The following is a 19,460-nucleotide window of genomic DNA, read 5'->3' as shown; positions in this document are numbered from 1 at the left end:
ATTGTCATGTTTCTGTTGGATTAAAAAGTAGAGGATTTTTTTAATTGCACCTACAATCTAAAGTATAGGCTTGGTTTTTCTTCATTTGTTTGTTTTTGTAGTCTTACATTTTAAATTTGAATACATTAAACTGTAAATACTTTGGATATTTAATTTAATTTCTTTATCTTCAATTTATTGTTTATTGGAATGTATGAATTATCGTTCAGTTCAAAAAATGTTCAGGGTGTCTTTAATTGCACTTGTAAGATGTGTTTTTGAAATCTTCTTTAAATGATTTTCCTGTAATTTTTTGGTTTGAACAAATTTATTGACACTAAAAACAGAAAACAATCATGACAATCTCAACAGCAATTAAGCACATTCACAATATTATATTCCAATAATGCATACTTTTGAATTAATATGAAAATTGTCTAATTGCGTTCCAATCAATGTTTAGTAGGTTGTTAACAAGACTATAAAGACCATTTTGATTCTAATGTACTGAAAAAAAACATGTATTTTTTGTTTTGTGTTGTTTTGTTCTAATATGAATGAAAAATAAATTAAAGCATCCACTTTTAGCAATTTAATTAAAATGCAGTACGTTCTGTAACCAAAACATGAAGTACTGTTACCGTACTGTTGTCTGGCATCATTGACCTATTTGGTTTATCGATAAATTGATCGACGTTTTTGTCAGCCAATTATCGCAGGGAAAAGTATGTATAATCCATGAGGGAGCCGGAAATAAAGGCATAAACCAATGAGCGTCCATCCACCGGCGTCTTTGTCCAATCACAAGCAGGAATGCGACTGGCATGGACAGCTACTGAGTGAGGGGTGCCGCTGATGGCTCGCTGATTTTTCCTCTTCGCCAACACTGTTAAAATTAAAGGTAAATATTTATTAATGTTGTTTATTTAGACGTTCAAAGTTAACATCACGGGTGTTTGTGTAGGGTTTTTTTGTGAGTCAGTCCCCCCCGCCGGAATAACGGTGTTAGCGGTAAACTACTGGGTCTACTGTACTTCCAGTTAGCTTGTGCTGCGCTTTATCGCGACTTTTAATAATGTATTTGCATAAACCAACAAGTGGTTGTACTGCAGATTAAGACGGTGTATTACTTAGTCATAGCAATTGTTATTTCCCAGATGACCTTTTGTAAATAAAACCAGTCTAATTGGAAGAGTTGGATGGTGTGATTTGCAACACTTTGCGACCACCATTTCCTCTTGCTGTCTCTCATCCGCTGTCATCATCCTGCTTTTGAAATCTTTTCAGATGCAGTTCATGCTCCTGTTCAGCAGACAGGGCAAGCTGCGGCTGCAGAAGTGGTACGTGCCCCTCTCGGACAAGGAGAAGAAGAAAATCACCCGGGAGCTGGTGCAGACCATCCTGGCCCGAAAGGCCAAAATGTGCAGTTTTCTGGAGTGGAGAGACCTCAAAGTTGTTTACAAGAGGTCAGCCCACATTAAATTAAAATACTCACTGAGTGGAGAAAGAAATCAACAATGGTGAATGAGGGGAGAAGTGTTTAGGTTGTACGGTTGTTTAAAAAGCCAAGTTTTTTGGTGGATTTAAAAAGCCAAGTGTGATATCCGTCTTGGCTTCCTGTTTTCATTAGGCAGTGGTCACATGTTTTAAGAGCGCGTGAGGGATTATCCTGGATAAAGGAGTCCCCTGCCATGCGATAGGAAGAAGCTTAACTTCATAACGTGCAGGCTGACGGATCACCTGCAGGTCTGATCATGAGGCAAAAGAGCCGCGTCGGCAACATGAATTTGACTCTGTTTATTGCACCTGAGAGGATGAAGTGGCAATGTGAGCGTTTTTTGTCTCGGTGGTGGTGGTTGTAAATAAGACGAGGCCGTACGATGGGATTTTTATTTTGTTGATTTCATCCAAACATGCTCCTCTTTCAATGTACGGTAAATTCCGTACTACTAGCCATTATATTTTTGCTACGTTTTAAACATCGTGCCAAGTAGAGAGTGTTCTCTATTCGGACCCCAGTCCTGTGAAATGCTCTTCCCCCTGAGATTCGATCTGCAACCTCAGTGGAACTGTTTAAATCTCGGCTTAAAACACACTTCTATTTTATAGCATTTGAATAACTTCTATTGTATGTTGACAACATCCAGTGCAGCCTGGTCATCTTGGAAGGTGGATTACCTCATGTGCGGTCCCTTCTCAAGGTTTCTTCTTTTTCCTCATGTTGAGTTTTTCCTTGCCATCATGTAGGTTTTAGATCAGACGATGGTGTAATAATAGTCTATGATTTGCAATAATCTCTGGTCTGTGCAGCCCTTTGAGACTCTTTGTTATTAAGGGCTATACTAATAAACATGACTTGACTTGGTGTGGCTTTTAATAAGGTGGTAAATACAAAACACCGCAGTGACGTACAGAAGCATTTATGCGTCCATCGAGAGGAACTACTGATATATTTTTGCCAAGATCATTCGTATAATACCTAACAGGAGCATAACAGGGAGGTTTGACAGTACTTTATTACAATGTACACCCAATATTTCAACTTTTTCAAACCATTTCCTCATTTTATACATCTGAATTGAAAATTAGTGAAAGTTATCTATCAAACTTGCTTCACTTCTCTTTCCATATCATCGCAGTCACTATTCCTTCAATCTTTGAGAAGTTTTAACAAGCGAATACAATTTGGTCCATTACAGTGGAAACTACCAATGACAACAACACAAAAAGACACATTTGCGTGCAATCTGTCACTAAATATAGGGCTCACATTTTACTGACACAACCTTCTTTTGAATTTTATTCCAGCGTAGCAGTAAATATGTGCTCATCTTTGTAACCACAATCTTGAATGGTCACATGATCCAAAAACACTTGAAGTAAACAACTTGGAGCAAAACTGAAATCAACACTGCTGAAAACGGCGTCAGGTGTGCGGAAATGTAAACGTTTAAACAATGGACGTGAATTACCTAATTTTTGTGGCTGTTTAGTCCTGCAGTTTATACAAACACGAAATTGAGTTTTGTTCTAAAATTTGAGCTTGCGGCATTTAATCAGATGCTCTCTGTAGTCAGGAATTTACTTTAGTTCCTTCAGTCTCTTGGTCCTTGCTACGCACTGTAAGTATTTACATTCTCTCTCTGCAGATATGCCAGCTTGTATTTTTGCTGTGCCATTGAGGAGCAGGACAATGAGCTGATCACACTGGAGATTATCCACAGATACGTAGAACTGCTGGACAAATACTTTGGCAGTGTGAGTGTGTCAGCTTGTGGGTTATATACAGTTATTCTCCATTGAAACAACAACATCAAACATTCTAGGTTTGTGAACTGGACATTATTTTCAACTTTGAGAAGGCCTACTTCATCCTGGACGAGTTCCTCCTGGGCGGCGAAGCTCAGGAGACCTCCAAAAAGAACGTGCTTAAGGCCATCGAGCAGGGTGACCTACTGCAGGAGGTGAGGAGCACACGCCCACCCGCACAGGAATTTTTCAAAGTTCACATTGCAATAAATTAGGTACATACAAAAAAAAAGTAGGGAATTTATACTGATTTTATCAACTCATACTTTTCTTATCTCGTGGAAAATTTCCAATCTGAAATATCTACAACATCCCCCACTCCTAACTTCTTGTGGAAATCCCCCCCTTTTACAGTCATTTGTCTTTTTTCTTCACTCACATACGTTGAATTATGCTTTACTACAGTAGGGTAAGCCAAGGAGTCAAATACAATCATTTCAATCAGCTAAATCAAAAATAAGGCAATATCGGTTGGGTAATTGATTGTTTTTATATATAGTAGTACCTTGCCTTACAATGCTCCCAGTTGGAATAGCATGTATCAATACATTTTATTTAATTACATTTGGTTTTAATTACTTTTTTATATATTAAAATCTTAACATGTGGGGGACCTGGGAAATATAAATTACTACATCAAGGTACGACTATACTGTATTTCAACTATAATCTGCATGCTTGCCTGCATTACTTCTTTACATTTGTTTATTTTTGTCTCCTTTCTCTTTGCTTGTGTGTATTTGTTTGCCTTTTTGTGATTTGCAGAACATAGATTCTCAGACACGCATGTTTGCAGGTACTCTTTGTTTAGTCCTACTAGTGTTAGATGACTAGCTAGTCCTGTTGTAGTACTAGTTAAACTTCAAAAAGGCACATAAACGACAATTTTGCAGCTCGGGAACAAGTAAGAAGGATACGATGGAAGTAATATATGAACAACTTACCGGTAGTTGGAGTCAAGAAGTGCTTTTGGAGCTATAGACAGTAGATACATTGCTATTAACAGTGTCTGAAACACCGTCTGCCCCGGGGCGTGCATCTTTTACTTCAGGCGTACAACTTGCGAAACGTCTCCGCGCGGGTGGCCTACAACTTTTTCCAGAAGAAAAAAAAAAATATATATCCCCAAATCAAACTTTTGCCTTATTCCGTTTACGAAATCTTTGTTCGATTCGGAAATTTCTGAATTTTGGTTCGTTTGGCAATTTGCATACTCTGCAGCCAATCGAATAACTTTGTGCTTCCGGACTTTCCCGAGCGTCATAAGGTCGTGCATTTGCATATCATTTTCCAAAGTAGACACACAGAGAACACAAGAAAAATTGATAAGTGGTTAGGATCAAGCCAAAACCTCAGCCCCAGAAGAACTATTCAAAAGAAGCTAAGAAAATGTATGACGCTAATAAATGTAAACGTACATTAAAAGCATCGTGGAAAGAGGAGTTCACGTGGCTTGTAGCAAACACTGCATGAATGAAGATGAGTAAATACAAGTACATACTGATGGGAGATGGAAAACAGCGATGTCATATACATGCAAAGAATGTGATAAGTAGATTTATAATAAATTTAATTTAAAAGTGTTGTTCTGTTATATAATCTGATTATCGATCCTTAATAATTTGCAACAATTGTTTTTTTTTTTTGTTTTGGGTTTTTTTTTTGCGATTTGTCGTCATATTGTGTTTCAAGTTGTGAAAAAATGGGTCAGGCAACTTTATGGCTGGGCGGGCAACCTTTCAGAGTTGTCTGCCCTGGTGCCCGGTAACTTTTTGTCATGAGTTTCAGACACTGCTATTAACATGTTGTTCAGTTGTTTATTTAAATTGCTCTTCACCTGACACATGATAAAATGTATCTTTTTTTGCTATTTTTAATAAGTAATTGAGTACTTCAAATCATATATGAATTAGGTAAAAGATACGCTGTACCTAAATAAAAAATAATGTTTTTTAAATGATTTTTTTTTCTCATGTTTGCAGCCAATACAGAAAATTAGCTCATCCCACTTAAAAATAAATCAGTCGGCACAATATAAATTAAACCAAATAGATAGGAATTAAAGAAAATATCATTTCTGTACATGAAAAAAAGTTTAGCGGAAGATTTAAATATGTTTTTGCGCGTTGCCACAATTTAACATATTTTTGACATTTGACATGATTATTTTAAATGCTTTAGAACATTAAATTAGAATGTACTTTAAGTGAACCGAGATCACTTTTTGTATATCCATTGAATACATTAGAAACTCAATGAAGTGTGTTGACATGATAAATCAGTATTTGTTTTAAAGGGACAGTGTGTACTATTTAGCGGCCCCCAGTGGGAAAATAAAACTTCATTCAATGAAGAAAGTAACGGTGATTTACTTAATTAGCCAAACTACATGAGCTATCATATAAACCTGTATATTTGAAAAATATTTAAGGTAAAAAAATTGTATTTTACTTAACATGAGCCTTGCCTAAAGGGAGCTGACATAATTGGCAGACATATTTCTGCCACTGATACCCCCCAAAAAACCCAAAAACTTGTGGAAGACTGGACCAAAAAAAAAATATATAGTTTGGTCACTTTGAGTGTCCGTACTTTGTATTGTTCCTTGTGCTCCGTAGCACTCGTTTCTGGTCGCACTACACAATACAGCGTCACTTAGTGGTCAAATATGACACGGTATCCCGCTAAAACTGAATCATGAGGTGCCCTAAAGTTTACTGTTGCTAGGCTCCCTGGACAAAGTCTCAAGCAAAGATTTATGCTTCGAACTTAAAACACGCTGACTTACAGCCCCCCTCCAGCGAGCGACTGTTTTATTTATGCTGCGTAATTACAGTCGCTTTAAGACTCCTCCAGGACCGGGCAGGGCTCGGACACCCACTCTGATTGGCCGGCTTGTCTATTCAATAGAACTCGAGTGAAGACTGGGGAGGTTTGCCTAGTGACGAGCTCTTGTAAGGCGTCGCCTCACGTGGGTAAATACTGCACGGATGGATGGTGTGAAATGGCTGCTGTGCACCTGCATGCATGAAGGGCATGAGTTATGCCAAAATGATGCTGCTACTCACGTTTCAGGGTGTGCGTGTGTGTGGATTTAGTGATGCAACATCGAAACGATAACAACGATTATTATAAGCGTTAGCAACTCGTTTATTCATCGATTCGTTGTGTCCCGAGATTTATGAGTCACGTTAAATCAATCCAAATAAGAGTACATTGAATTTCCTCGTAACGTAGTGTCGTTGAGCTATTGAGGGAACACGCTTAATGTACCACTTAGATTTAGTAGAAAGCGACTCAGAAACTTTTCTATTCCCCCCGCCACCGCCAATAAAAGTACCGTACATTAAAAAAAAATCTATAGAATATTGCATCGTTACCAACGCAATTGGCATTAATCGAAGGTAAAGACGCTGCCTTACTCACGAACGAGATTGTTCGTAAGTTGAATTTTTTAGTAAGTTGCTTCAGTGCTATATATTGTAGGTTTAAGGTTTATAAAAGTATGTTTAAAACTTGTATTGTTTTGTACAAAAACATTTCACAGAACAATATGCTCTATAAAGATAAATTAAGCTAAGTTTAACTTACTTTTGGAAGATGAGCTTCAAGCGGTCCTGCTCTGTGTTAGAGACTAGCTGAAAAAAAGATCCAACCATTTACTCAACCGCATCAAGCTTTCTTATTCCACTTTTGTTTCAAAAGAAACTGCTTGCCTCTTAATGGATGCACAAGATATTAAACAATAAATATGTCAAAGTTCTTAGCGCACTGGAGATAGTATACACATAGTATAGACGGTATATAATGTTTACACACGAACTAGGAAGAGGAAGCCAGATTTCTTCTTTCGGGGCAGATGCTGGGCGGTCACAGCGCCGCTTGCCGGTAGTGGCGGAAAGAAGAACGACAGTAATGTCCTGTACTCGGAAAAAGGTGCACACAGTACAAAATGTAGTTTACAGCAATGTCCGGATATTTTTCGACATTCCAAAAAAAAAAAGGTTTGCATCTAACGTTTTTCGCAAGTCGAATGGACCTAAGTAGGCGAGCGTCTATATAACCCAGTATATTGGTCTGTAATTTTATTACTGTCGTTTAAATTGCTCTATAGAAGAGCTGGGCAACACTGAGTCATGGGCTTCATTGAGTTATAAAAGGGTGGCCAGGCCTGGAAAAAAAAGAAAAGATTATTTATTTATTTATTTATTTTCTGTGGTTACTGAGTCTATTAAATACCTTGGAAAAATTCAGTTTTTCTTGTACGTATATATCAATAGGTTTACATCCAGATATTTGTATGAACAATTTATACTTCATTTTCTATTGCCCCTTTTTTTTAGTATAATTGATATTGTGCCTAAAATGTAAAATTGGGGGGGAAAACACACCAGGTAATTGAGCATCATTTTTTGCAGTGTATATATTAATGCAGCCAATTTATTGAAAAATACTTTGCTAGCTTTCCATTCGGAAAAAGATGATGGTAGTTTTCAGCTTCGACAAGGTAGTAAAATAAATGATTGCTTGTTTTTGCCATGGTCAAAGTTCAACCATAGCTGTCATCGTGAAAATATGAAATTATAATTGTATTAAGGGGTATATTTATTCAGAGTTAAAGGTCTTTCTCATGTAAATTCAGAATTGTCGGATTTTGTTTTACAAATTTACTGAAATATTAATATATATAATGAATATTAGCAGCACAGTATTTAACATATTACCGTCCTGAGCATTTGCAGATGCAGAGTGAGGCACACAATTATCTCGCCTCCTGGCAGAGGGCGATAGTGAGCTATTGGATTACTCTTTCGCTCACACCTCAGCCTCAACATAGCACATGAACAAATGTCTGTGAAATTTTTAATTTTCATTTAAAGGTATCCGTTAAAAATGCAGAAAACCCATGAAAAAAATTGTGTTCTTTAGAGTGTTTAAAGGACTGCATTTTTCCTTTATTATACAGCAATTATGGTTCTCCTGTTTTGTGCAGGTGCTTGATATCCTTGAAAATTCTTGAATTCTAATGTTGTTTCCAAAATCAGGAAAATGCTTGAATTTTGAGTGAAGTGCTTGAAAATGGTTGATTTTTTTCCATTGCCATGTTTCCTAGCAGTCTGAATAGACCATGTATTTAAATGAGTTAAATTTTTTAAACGTACATAAAAATGACGGCGTTTGTGGCTCCATTTCTTATTATGGTGGTGTCATGTAAAGGGTTACTACCCCCTACTGTCGCATCCAATGGGACAGGAGCCTCAGACGAGTCATAGGAATTCCGGCTTTCTCGAAAAGTGGCTCTTCTGGTTCGGATCACTGAGAAAAGTTCTAAAACGGACCTTCAGATTTATCACAGATACATATAATCAATAATAATAAAACATTAAGCACCAAATTATTTAGTAACTTCGTTTGTTCTGCAGGGAATCCTTGAAAAATACATGAAATATAAAATAAAATATTCATAAATACGAAGCCATTTTCGATTTGTACACACTGAACAGATAAAACAAATATTAATTAAAACGATTAACTTTCCATTGCTATAAATGAATGATAACACGATCTATTTACAGTTCTATTTTAACCAATTCAGACACAGATATTCTGAAAAACACACAAAAAATAAAAAATGGGTAAAACAAAAAGCAAAAGCTCGTCAGTCTCTAAGATTGAAAGATTGAATGTACTCCGCTTCGGTGTAATATCACTAAAATGAGTCCAAATTTGGCCCTGCGATTGGCTGGCAACCAGTTCAGGGTGTCCCCTGCCCACTACCCGATGAATCCTGGGATGGGCTCCAGCTCCCCCGCGACCCTACTGAGGATAAGCGGTGCAGCTAATGAGATGAGATGAGATGAGTCCAAATTTGGCTAATTTTTCTCCTTTTTATACATACAGTACTTTTTTTCGTCTTCCATATTGAACTCTTTTATTACCCAACTAGTAAACAAGCGTGATGTAGCCGGGCTGCGCGTGCATTGTTGATGCAGAATGGCAGAATTCATGTCAATTTACAGCAGCCCATTGACACAAAGGGATTGTAGATCATAGATAGTAATCATGCAAAATAGCACAAAGACTTTCTGGTCATCAAAGCCCAAAAAATAAATAAATAAAAAAAAAGTTCTTTTGATCCGCACTAAATTTTTTTCCTTTGAAGATACTGAAAATATTGAAAAATTGGCCTCGAAAGTGCTTGAATTTAGCCATGTTATTAGCGTATAAAAGGCTTTTTCCACGAGTTGAAGTCGAGTATTATCATTTCTCACAGTGCTGTGATTACAATGCCAACCTACCTCAGCAGATTTGGACAAAGCTATTTTTCCAAATAAGCTCCCAATGGAACAATTGTTCCGGCGCGTGGTCATTAGTTTGGTGCTAGCAAGCAGATCTTCGTTTGGAATAATACTGCCGCCCCTGCAGAAGCTACAAAAAGTTAGTTGATGCTCATTTTTTATGATCCTCTTTTTTCGGCTACCAGGTATAGCAGTGCCTAATATGACTTCAGAGACTTCTGGACTGTTCCAGAAACTGACACGCTGAGGTGAATACTCTGAGGATCGATTGTGTCGGTCATCAAACTTAGTTGTAGTCCAATTCCTTAGTGAAAAGTATTTGTGTCTGTCCGGTTTTGAGTCTACCGCTCCCTGGTTTTTGATTTAGAGCTCTACATGTGGTTCCCCTTCTAGTGTAGTTTTCCCCATCTAGTTCATGTCTATTGTTGTCTGGTTCTTGTCTTAGGGGTCCTCCTGGGGTTCTGGTTCTTTTGGATTTTTTTTCAATCTGTAACTGTGATTTTCAGTCGAGTTGTGTTTCTTGGTGCAGTGTTACTTTGCTGTTTCATTTTCAAGTCACTCTGATCTTAGTCTGGGGATTTTGGACTGCATCTGGTCCAGGTCTCAGTTTTTGTCCATCACATCTGTTATGGTTGCAGACGAGACTCCAAACTCCACCAGGAATTGGTCCAAGTCTAGATCTGGTGTTGTTGTCATTCATTGTGCAAACGACGAAACATTGTGTTTTGCCTTAACATGGGCAGGTGCTTAGGTTCAAGTTCAAATACCAGTTTTTGGTTCTTTTTCTACTAATTCTGATTTTTTTCCCTTACTATTTTATTACATAGTATTCTGGGCAATATTCTGTCTGTCTTTACTTTCATTTTCTTTCCTTTGTTGTTTTTCTTTCTTTCTTTTTCTTTCTTTCTTTCTTCCCTTTCTTTTTTTTCTTCCCTTTCTTTATTTCTTTCTTCCTTCCCTCTCTTTCTTTTTTCCTTTCTTTCTTCCCTTTCTTATAACTTGTTTTCTTTCTTCCATTCCTTTTTTTAATCTTTCTATCGGTTTCTTTCTTCCATTTTGTCTTTTTTCCTTCCCTTTGTTCCCGTTTGTTTACTTTCTTCCCTTTCTTCCCTTTTGCTTTCTTTCTCTCTTTTTGGTTTATTATTTTTTCTCCCTTAATCTTTCTCTCTTACTATAGTATTTCTCTCTTCCTCTCCCTTACATTCTTTCGTCCGTCCTTTTTTTATTCTTTTAAAAAAAATGGAAGTGCATCTTTCTTCCTCAATGAATTCTTTTTTATCTAGGTTATGAGGCAGTCAAAACAAAAGCTGAGATAACTTTTGTTACATAATATTTTAGGCCCAAAGGAGCTACAGGAAAATGGTTGTGTGCCTAGTCAGAAAATGTTTGACAATCACTTTTATCCTCGGTAGGCGGGCTTAAAGCTGAGTACAAACGATAGCTAAAAGAGAGTGGAATTTTTCACTGGAATGAGGGAGGGTTCAAACCCATGTTGGTTGTACCACCTTATAGAGCATCTTTGTGTCCACACACCCTATTAATACTAATGTGTGTTTGCTGTAGTTTTCCTATTTTTGTTTTAACACAAAATGTCCCTACGACAATGCATTACCTTGACTTAGAAGAGTTGGATTAAATCTCTAGCGAAGCTAATAACTGGGATCAATTTGCTTTTCAATCAACAGAAATCCTATACTTCCTTTTAGAACCCTGATTTTTAACTATTTTTTCCCAATACACTACCAGCACTCATAAGCCAAGGTAACTCTTTGTTAGTTCACTGCACAATTCCAAGCACACAAATGTACGTGACCTATATGCCATAGAGAACAATTGAGGCTGCCTGTTGCCGTGTCCTAAAAACCGTCTTTCTCTCCCTCAGCCCCGTCATGAGTACTTTAACGTGCCCGTGTACTGACGGGTTGCCGCTGCGGCCCCCCCCCCAACGCCTGTGCCATGCATGCCCCGCTTTTTTGCTCTGCCCCCTCGTCCTTTGTGCCCGTAGCTTCTCGGCCCCTCGCGACCGAACTCGTACCTGGACAACTTTGTTTACGAGTTGAACTTGTTCTGTGGCCGACTGTATTCGCTCTCCATGTTTGCGATGTTTTTATTTTGTTTTCTTCTTGTACGTCACGTGTCACATGTTCTCTTTTAGTATGTATTTGCTAGCGCAATCTTTGCAAACACGACATGATATAAGAGTTTCTTGATGTTCATATTTTTAGAGTTTGCTAGTTTTGCACTGATTATTAATCAAGGGCTTTTTTGGCCTTTCGTCTGATGCACTCGTTACTGTAATGGGTCAAGGTATGCTGCAATAGTTTGATGAAATGTAGCGTTTTAAAATAATAAATATTATTATGTACCGCGCCTTGTTTTCTTTTTTTTCCCCTGATTTGTGTTTATTTGTGTGTAAGACTAATGAAATGCGTTGTTTTCTTCACTTTGTGCCCGCATTGCTGCTGCAGGATGTAAAAGTAAGTGCTGCTACTCTGTGCTAACAGGCTAACTTTGTTTTGGTCATTTTCAGGCATTTAGTGAAAAACTACTGTACACTAGAAGAAGAAACTGGTGGTTGGATGGTTACTCATTTAAAATTGAGATAGATAATAAAAATAAAAACCTATTAATGATAAATATGATGATTATAATCCTTATTAGATATAATGCTATATTCTTAAATTTTCTTCTTTTTTCTCTCTCTTCTTTCTTTGTCTTTTTTTTCTTTTCTTTGTCTTTTCTCCTTCATTTAAAATAAAAACAAATGATAAAAATACCACTCCTACTAATAATGGTTATATTATATCATTATTCGTATTGTTATTGATAATGATATGATATTGGTTTGTTTTTGTTTCTTTTTCTTATAATTACTAATACAGACGCTGCCCTACTTACGAACGAGGTTCCGAATGATCGTTCGTAAGTTGCTTCTCTGCTATATTTTGTATGTTTAAGGGTAGTCTAAGTAACCTGTATTGTTTTGACAAAAAAAGAAATATTTCATCAAATAATATGCTCTATAAAGATAAATAAAGTTAAGTGTAACTTACTTTTGGAAGATATGCTTCAAAAGGTACTCCATCATGTTGGAGAGTGGCCGAAAAACAGCGAGCCAACCATTTTCTCAACCACATCAAGCTTCCTTATTCCATCTTCATTTCAAAAGAAACTGTTGGCCTCTTCATTACACTCCACACCAACCATATTAAATGGGTGCACGAGATATTAAACAATAAAAATGTCAAAGCGCCGGAGATACAGAAGAGTATGCTTACACACAAATTAGAAAGAGGGAGCCGGATTTATTCTTCCGGGTGGATGCTAGTAGCCTAGATGGTAAGGCGCCCGCTTTGAGACTGGGAGGTCGGTGGTTCGCGCCCCGGCTGAGTCATTCCTAAGACTTAAAAAGTGGTCGGCGGCGCCCTCTGTTGGCTGCGGCTGCATCGGCTCGCTACAACGGGTCAGGTGCAATCGACATTTCGTTCTGTGTACATTGTTACACAGAATGACAATACAAGGAAATTATTATTATTATTATTATTATTAGATGGCCTCTCACAGCGCCACACGCCGGTAGAGGCGGAAAGAAGTACTACAGTAATGTCCTGTACTCTGAAAAAGGTGAACACAATACAAAATCTAACTTACAGCAATGTCCGGATATTTTTCGACATCCCCAAAAAAATTGTTCGTTTCTACTGTTTATCGAAAGTTGAATGGTCTTAAGTAGGGGAGCGTCTGTACATACTTACAAGGTAAACCCATCATGTTTTTTTTTTAATGTTGACCTCAAAGATTTGTAACACGTTTGAAACAATTCAAATTTAATGTATGAAAAAAAAAATCTTAATCTGTTAATCTGAGAGCTAAAACACGTTATATGATAAAGTCAGGTTAGGGATGGGCTAGCCAATACCAGATATTGGTGCCAATACTAGCCTTTTCATAAGTTATCATAGTGCTACTTAATACTTTAAATCTTCTGAGTTACTACACCATTTTATAGCAAGGTACAAAATATGAATTTTTCCATCAAAACTACAAAGAAGGAAGAAAAATCCAGCATTCCTCATTTCTGGTCTGACAATGTTGATTGTTCCTTGTTTTTTATGGCACAATAGTGCCATCAGATGGACACTTTCAGTAACAGCATCTTAATTGTAGTTTCTTAAGCGATAGCATTGTCAACAAACCACTTTTTTAGGAAAACGTTTCATTTTTATTATTTTCAAAAATGTGGTATTCACTAAAGGAGGATTATTAGTATTTTATATTTGTCCCTTGTTATTAAAATTATTGGTTGTAATGGGTAAGTGTGGAGCACATTGTAAAGCGCTTTGGGAGGTCTTCATTGACTTGAAAAGGTGCTATATAAATGCAGAACATTTACCATTTAATGGGTTTGCTTTTGGACTATAGCAATACATTGTTTGTGTCGCATAATGATCATCAGAGTGTTCATATTTGTCCCGCACAAATTGCAGAGTCTTTGTTTTTGCAGGATGGAGAGACACCGCGCAGCGTTCTGGAAGAAATAGGCCTGACATAAAAGACAAAACAAAACAAAAACTATCCTCATGCACAAGCCCCGCCCCCTTCACTATGTTTTTTTGACGTTTCAGGCTACACTACTTAGCTTTTTTCTAATCCTACAAATGACGTAGCACTCTTTTTATATGCAATTCTTAACTCATTAGGGAAGGTATTTTCATTCTTAACCAAAGCTGGCAAATCCACTGTAAGGAAAACGTACATTGTGTAATAAGGGAAGTCGAAAGTATTACAATAACAGAACCAAAGATTTTGTTAAATAAATTGTTTTTTTTTGTTTGGAATACTTTTATTTTACACTGGAAGGCTTTGTTGTACTTGGTGATGTCACACTGGCCATGAAAAAAATTAAACTTTACGTGTCAATTAGAATATGACATTAAAATACCCGGCTCATGTGTCATTTATTTGCATGCCATTAAAGGTGGGATTTCTATTTAGCGCCTCCTAGTGGTTAAAAAAAACTTGTCATTGAAAAAACAATTGATTTGAAATACGAGCAGAAATACATGAACCATATAAACTTAAAAAAAACAAGCAGGTTGCATGGCTGACTCCCTATTGGTGTGTGAGTGTGTGAATGGGTAAGTGTGAAGCACATTGTAAAGCGCTTTCGGAGGTCTTCATTGACTTGAAAAAGCTCTATATAAATGCAGACCATTTCCAATTTATTTGACATAACATGAGCCTCACCTAGAGGAACCTGACTAACTATTTGACATTTTGCTACCACTAGTACCCCCCGAAAACAAAAAATGTGTTAAAAGCAGGGCAAAATATTATTTTGTTTTTTTAAATGTGTGTTTTGGTCACTGAGTCTTAATGGTTTGTATTCTTCCCTGTGGTTTGAAGCACTCGTTTTCAGTTGCAAGGCACAAAACAGCGGCATCTAGTGGTCATATGTAACACAGTATGCCTTTAAATTATTTTGTTTTGTCGCTTTTAGAATTGACATTTTCTCACTTAATACAGTGACCTGCAGTCAGGGGAGGCAGGTAAAGTTGTGCCTCACCTGTCACAATGGAAACAGAATGACTCATAAAGGTTTGTCCATTTCTAATTACTGTTTCTCCTCCTTTCCTTTTTCTATCTTGCAAATCCTCCTACCTTACAAAAAGTAGTGTTTCAGAAGTATTTTTGATCTCAAGTTCAACTAAGGCATACTAACTACATGCAGAGATGTGTCACTAAATATTTTAGTGTACCTAATGAATGATTTACACGAAGTTGGAACAAAATATCACACTTTAAGTATATTCCAGTGACATGCAGGCAGGGGAGGCTGTGCCTCACCTGTCATAATGGACATTTCAACTTATAAATACATGAAATGTAGATATATTTTTCAATGTTTAAGTTCCCTCTCTTTTAATTTCACAAATTTAGGATTTTCTTTTTCAAAATGTATGATTTTTCACTTTATATAATGCATATTATTAATACAATTGGTTTGCAACAAATTACTGTGCTGAACGGATGCAGAATGAGGCACGCAATTCTCTTGCCTCGTGGCAGAGGGTGATACTGAAACCTAGGATTCTGATTTGGCAGCACACAGACTTCACCACACATCACGTAGCGTATTATCACCTTTTGTTAAAAGGTGAGAAATTAGGATCAATACAATCTTACTGTGCGGAGTTTGTATGTTCTCCCCATGGTTGCGTGGGTTTCCTCCGGGCACTCCGATTTTCCTCCCACATTCCAAAGACATGCATTTCAGGTGGATTGGCTGGTCCAAATTGTCCCTAGGTGTGAATGAGCGAGCGAGTTGTCTGTCCCTGTGTGCCCTGCGATTGGCTGGCAACCAGTTGAGGGTGTCCCCTGCCCACTGCCCGATGATTGCTGAGATGGGCTCTAGCACCCCCGCGATCCTACTGAGGATAAGCGGTGCAGCTAATGAGATGAGATGACAATGAAATAAAACAGGTTGGAAAACTAAAATGGTTTCAAACAGAAGATTTGAGTGTTCCTGCAGTTTCATTTCTTTCTGATTTATTCAAAGAATAATTGCCACTATTGTCCACAAGAGGGGACCAAAGACGGGGAAACCTGAATAAGGGATGGTTCTCTGCTTTTCTTTTCTTTTGCTTGCTGTGAGGCGAAATCACGACACAATTAAGATAATTTGCCGGAGAGCCTGGTGGCAAGAAAGGCAATTTGGTACGCAGTAATTTGTAATTGTGTTGCATGGCTGTTTGATGATGATAAAGCAACTTGATTACGGCAGCTAAAGAATTATTTTGGAGACTCAATGTACGAACGTAAGCCCACCATTATTACCCCAATATCAAATCTAAGATGGAAAAATAATTTGTTGGCTATTTGATGTCAAAGTGTGGATACATTTTGGAACACCATGTATAAAGAACATACAATAAGTTTTATGGCATATACAAGACATAAAATGAAAATTTCCATACAAAGTGAAAACTAATAAATATAAATGCAAAAAAGTTTGAAAACAAACTATGTGATGAAAATACAATATAATATAAAGTAAAATGTCACAATGCTAAATGTAAATATGCTCAAAACACAAAAAGCAATAAATATGAAAATATTTCAAAAACAAAATCCAATTTATTTTTTAAATAATTAAAAAGTGTTAAATGAAGCGCTTAGCGTGTGTGGGGCACAGTTTTGAGGTCATGGGATCGAATCTCCGGTGTGGAGTTTGCATGTTCTCCCCGTGCGTTGGTTTCCTCCGGGCACTCCAGTTTCTTACCACATTCCTAAAAACATACATGTTAGGTTAATTGGTCGAGCCAAATTGTCCCTAGGTGTGAATGAGCAAGGGAGTTGTCTGTCACTGTTTGTCCCTGTGTGCCCTGCGACTGGCTCGCAACCAGTTCAGGGTGTTCCTTGTCCACTGCCCGAGGACGTCTGGGATGGGCTCCAGCACCCCCGCGACCCTACTGAGGATAAGCGGGGCAGATGATGGATGGATGGATAAATGAATTTAAAAGGGCAATGTGTATTGTTAAGCGTCTCCTTGCGGTAAGAAAACAGTATGCGTTTAAAAATACCATTAATGATTTAAATAATAAACACATGTGTGTTTGTCTCCGTGCCTTGTAGTTTGAGGTTGCACTACTCTGGACCGCGACATCTAGTGGTCAAACAATGCACTCTCTCATTATATATTCTTCAAAAAATAACTGTTAGCCGATATCTTTTTTTTCCTCACACAAAACACATTTTTGTATTACTATTTCTCTTAATGGGTTGCTTGAAAAGGGAAATGTTTTAATTCTATATTTGAAATATCAAATAATAAGTTTATATAATCACGGGAGTCTCCTAGTTTGCGTTCTTTATTGTGCTTTGTATCACTCGTTTAAATATCATATTTTATATACGTAAACTTAGACAAGTACATAGATCTAAATAAATTAAACATGAAGTAGGACTTATAACATGCTTTTGATATTTTTGTGCATGAAGTCATACATCATCAACTAAATTTTCTCTTTTTTTTATTTAGAAAGTGATTCTGAGATTCCGGGTAAAAATAATAAAATAAAACGTTGACTAAATGACAACGCCAATGGTTATTTTTGTCCACTAGGTGACAGTAACACACTTCGGCGATCGCTGCGGCTTTTGTGCTCATGCATTTTCAATGGCTTTGGAGTTCACAGACAATGAATGATTACCATGGACTAATATATTATTATTATCATCATTATTATTATTATTTTAGAAGTCTAGAAAAAAATGTACCAAAAAACGCTCACATTCTTGATTACTGCCCCCATCACAAAGATACTTTTTTTTTGTCAGGGAATAATCTCTCCGAAATACTTTCACCTTGCTTCACGTGTGCGTTGCAGTTTGTAATTCAAGACTTGTATTAGCTTATTCATTCTTGTATTTCTAAAGGGACTCAATGTATTATTTAGCGCTTGAAATCTATTTCATTAGTAGTTACAAATATATATATATATATATATATATATATATATATATATATATATATATATATATATATATATATATATATATAGATGAAAATGTGTAAGGGCCGACTATTCAGCCTGTCATTCTTTGAACAGATAATAAACAATAAGAATAAATTCACCCTCTGTGAAAGGTTTGCAGTGCTAGGCGAGCAGCGTTGCAACCTAGTTACTTGCCTATGAAGCGTTTTCATTTGACCCGCAGAGTATTATGAATATATTACAGTGAACCCTTGTTTATCGCCGGGGTTACGTTCCAAAAATAACCCACGACAGGTAAAATCTGTGGAGTAATAACCTTTATCTTTTTTACATTTATGATACAATGAAATACTCTATGGTACATGAAACGCAAAGAACAAACCATTTTTACAAGCCCAATCATTCGTTTAATGAATAATAGTTCTGTTTACAGCCCCCACAACCCTGTAGGTTAAGGGAATACAGTGCTTGTACATATTAATCATTACTAATACTCTCTTAAGCGTTGTTTAGCCAATCACAATTCATAATGGCAACTTTTGAAGCAGTGAGACTGTGGTTTAAACGATAAGCAAAAATACATGAATTATCACATAAATGTGAATTCTTAAAACAATTCTCTTACGTGGAGAAATTTGTGTTTGTTCTACATAACATGGTTCTTAGGAAGCTGACATTTTAGTGCGATTTAATAGTCGCTCCGTGAGTACCTCTTCATCTATTTATTTAGATTTCTATGTATTTATATATTCATGTAAAATTATTTTATTGGGTATTTTTAATGGAACCATTTTATTGAATTATTCATTGATGTATGTATGTAACTTATTTCAAATCATCTGTTTTTTATTTTTGAAGGAACCATTTGAATTTTTTATCCATCTCGTTTTTTATTTATTTACATATATAACTAATTTGAATAAAGATACAAACATTTTCAAAACACAAAGTCTTTCACGGGATAAAAAGCTTTTTAGCTTTTCAAATGTTACAAAAGCAAAGGACGTAACATCATTGTCACTGGATTTATTTCTTAACAAAAATATGAAACCCCCAAGTGATGCAATGCCTATTGTACAATGTGATCCTCTAAATTTTGAAACAAAATAGTCTTTCCCCACTGATTTAGGATCGAGGCTGTACTTGCCTAAGACACACCATAGGAAATAGTGCCCTTACAACCCTAGTGCTCTCGGGGGACCATTAGTATTGTCACACGGATGCGGAGGTCCGGCTCATATCTGAAGAGCGAGATGATGCTTTACACAGACAAAAACGACGACCAGATAATGAAGGTGCTGTATTTGAGGCGGATCTGGACATTTCTCCTGCTACTTGTAACCATTGAAACCAGTACTACCTGTTTCATGTGTCA

General features: G+C 36.8%; 1 protein-coding gene across 4 annotated transcripts; it reads left to right on the top strand.

Annotated features, from left to right (window-relative positions):
- The first annotated feature begins 759 nt into the window (after positions 1-759).
- LOC148354931 (AP-1 complex subunit sigma-2-like) lies at positions 760-14,526 on the top strand. Of its 4 annotated transcripts, XM_088349425.1 has the most exons (7): positions 760-880; positions 1,267-1,445; positions 3,129-3,237; positions 3,306-3,443; positions 4,054-4,084; positions 9,773-9,835; positions 11,470-11,957. In XM_088349425.1, exons 2-6 carry the CDS (start codon positions 1,267-1,269, stop codon positions 9,832-9,834), a joined length of 519 nt encoding a protein of 172 aa, XP_088205551.1. In that variant the 5' UTR covers positions 760-880; the 3' UTR covers position 9,835; positions 11,470-11,957. The 4 variants fall into 4 exon arrangements, with proteins under 4 accessions (XP_088205551.1, XP_088205553.1, XP_088205552.1 ...); XM_088349427.1 differs by lacking the exon at positions 9,773-9,835; XM_088349426.1 differs by lacking the exons at positions 4,054-4,084; positions 9,773-9,835; positions 11,470-11,957 and adding an exon at positions 14,092-14,526.
- Positions 14,527-19,460: the final 4,934 nt, after the last annotated feature.

The sequence above is a fragment of the Urocampus carinirostris genome, chromosome 12, assembly GCF_059441175.1.
Source record: "Urocampus carinirostris isolate Australia breed hairy pipefish chromosome 12, RoL_Ucar_1.0, whole genome shotgun sequence".
Classification (NCBI taxonomy): Eukaryota; Metazoa; Chordata; class Actinopteri; order Syngnathiformes; family Syngnathidae; genus Urocampus; species Urocampus carinirostris.
Note: the sequence above shows the minus strand (reverse complement) of the source record. Positions and strands in the feature narration are given on the sequence as shown.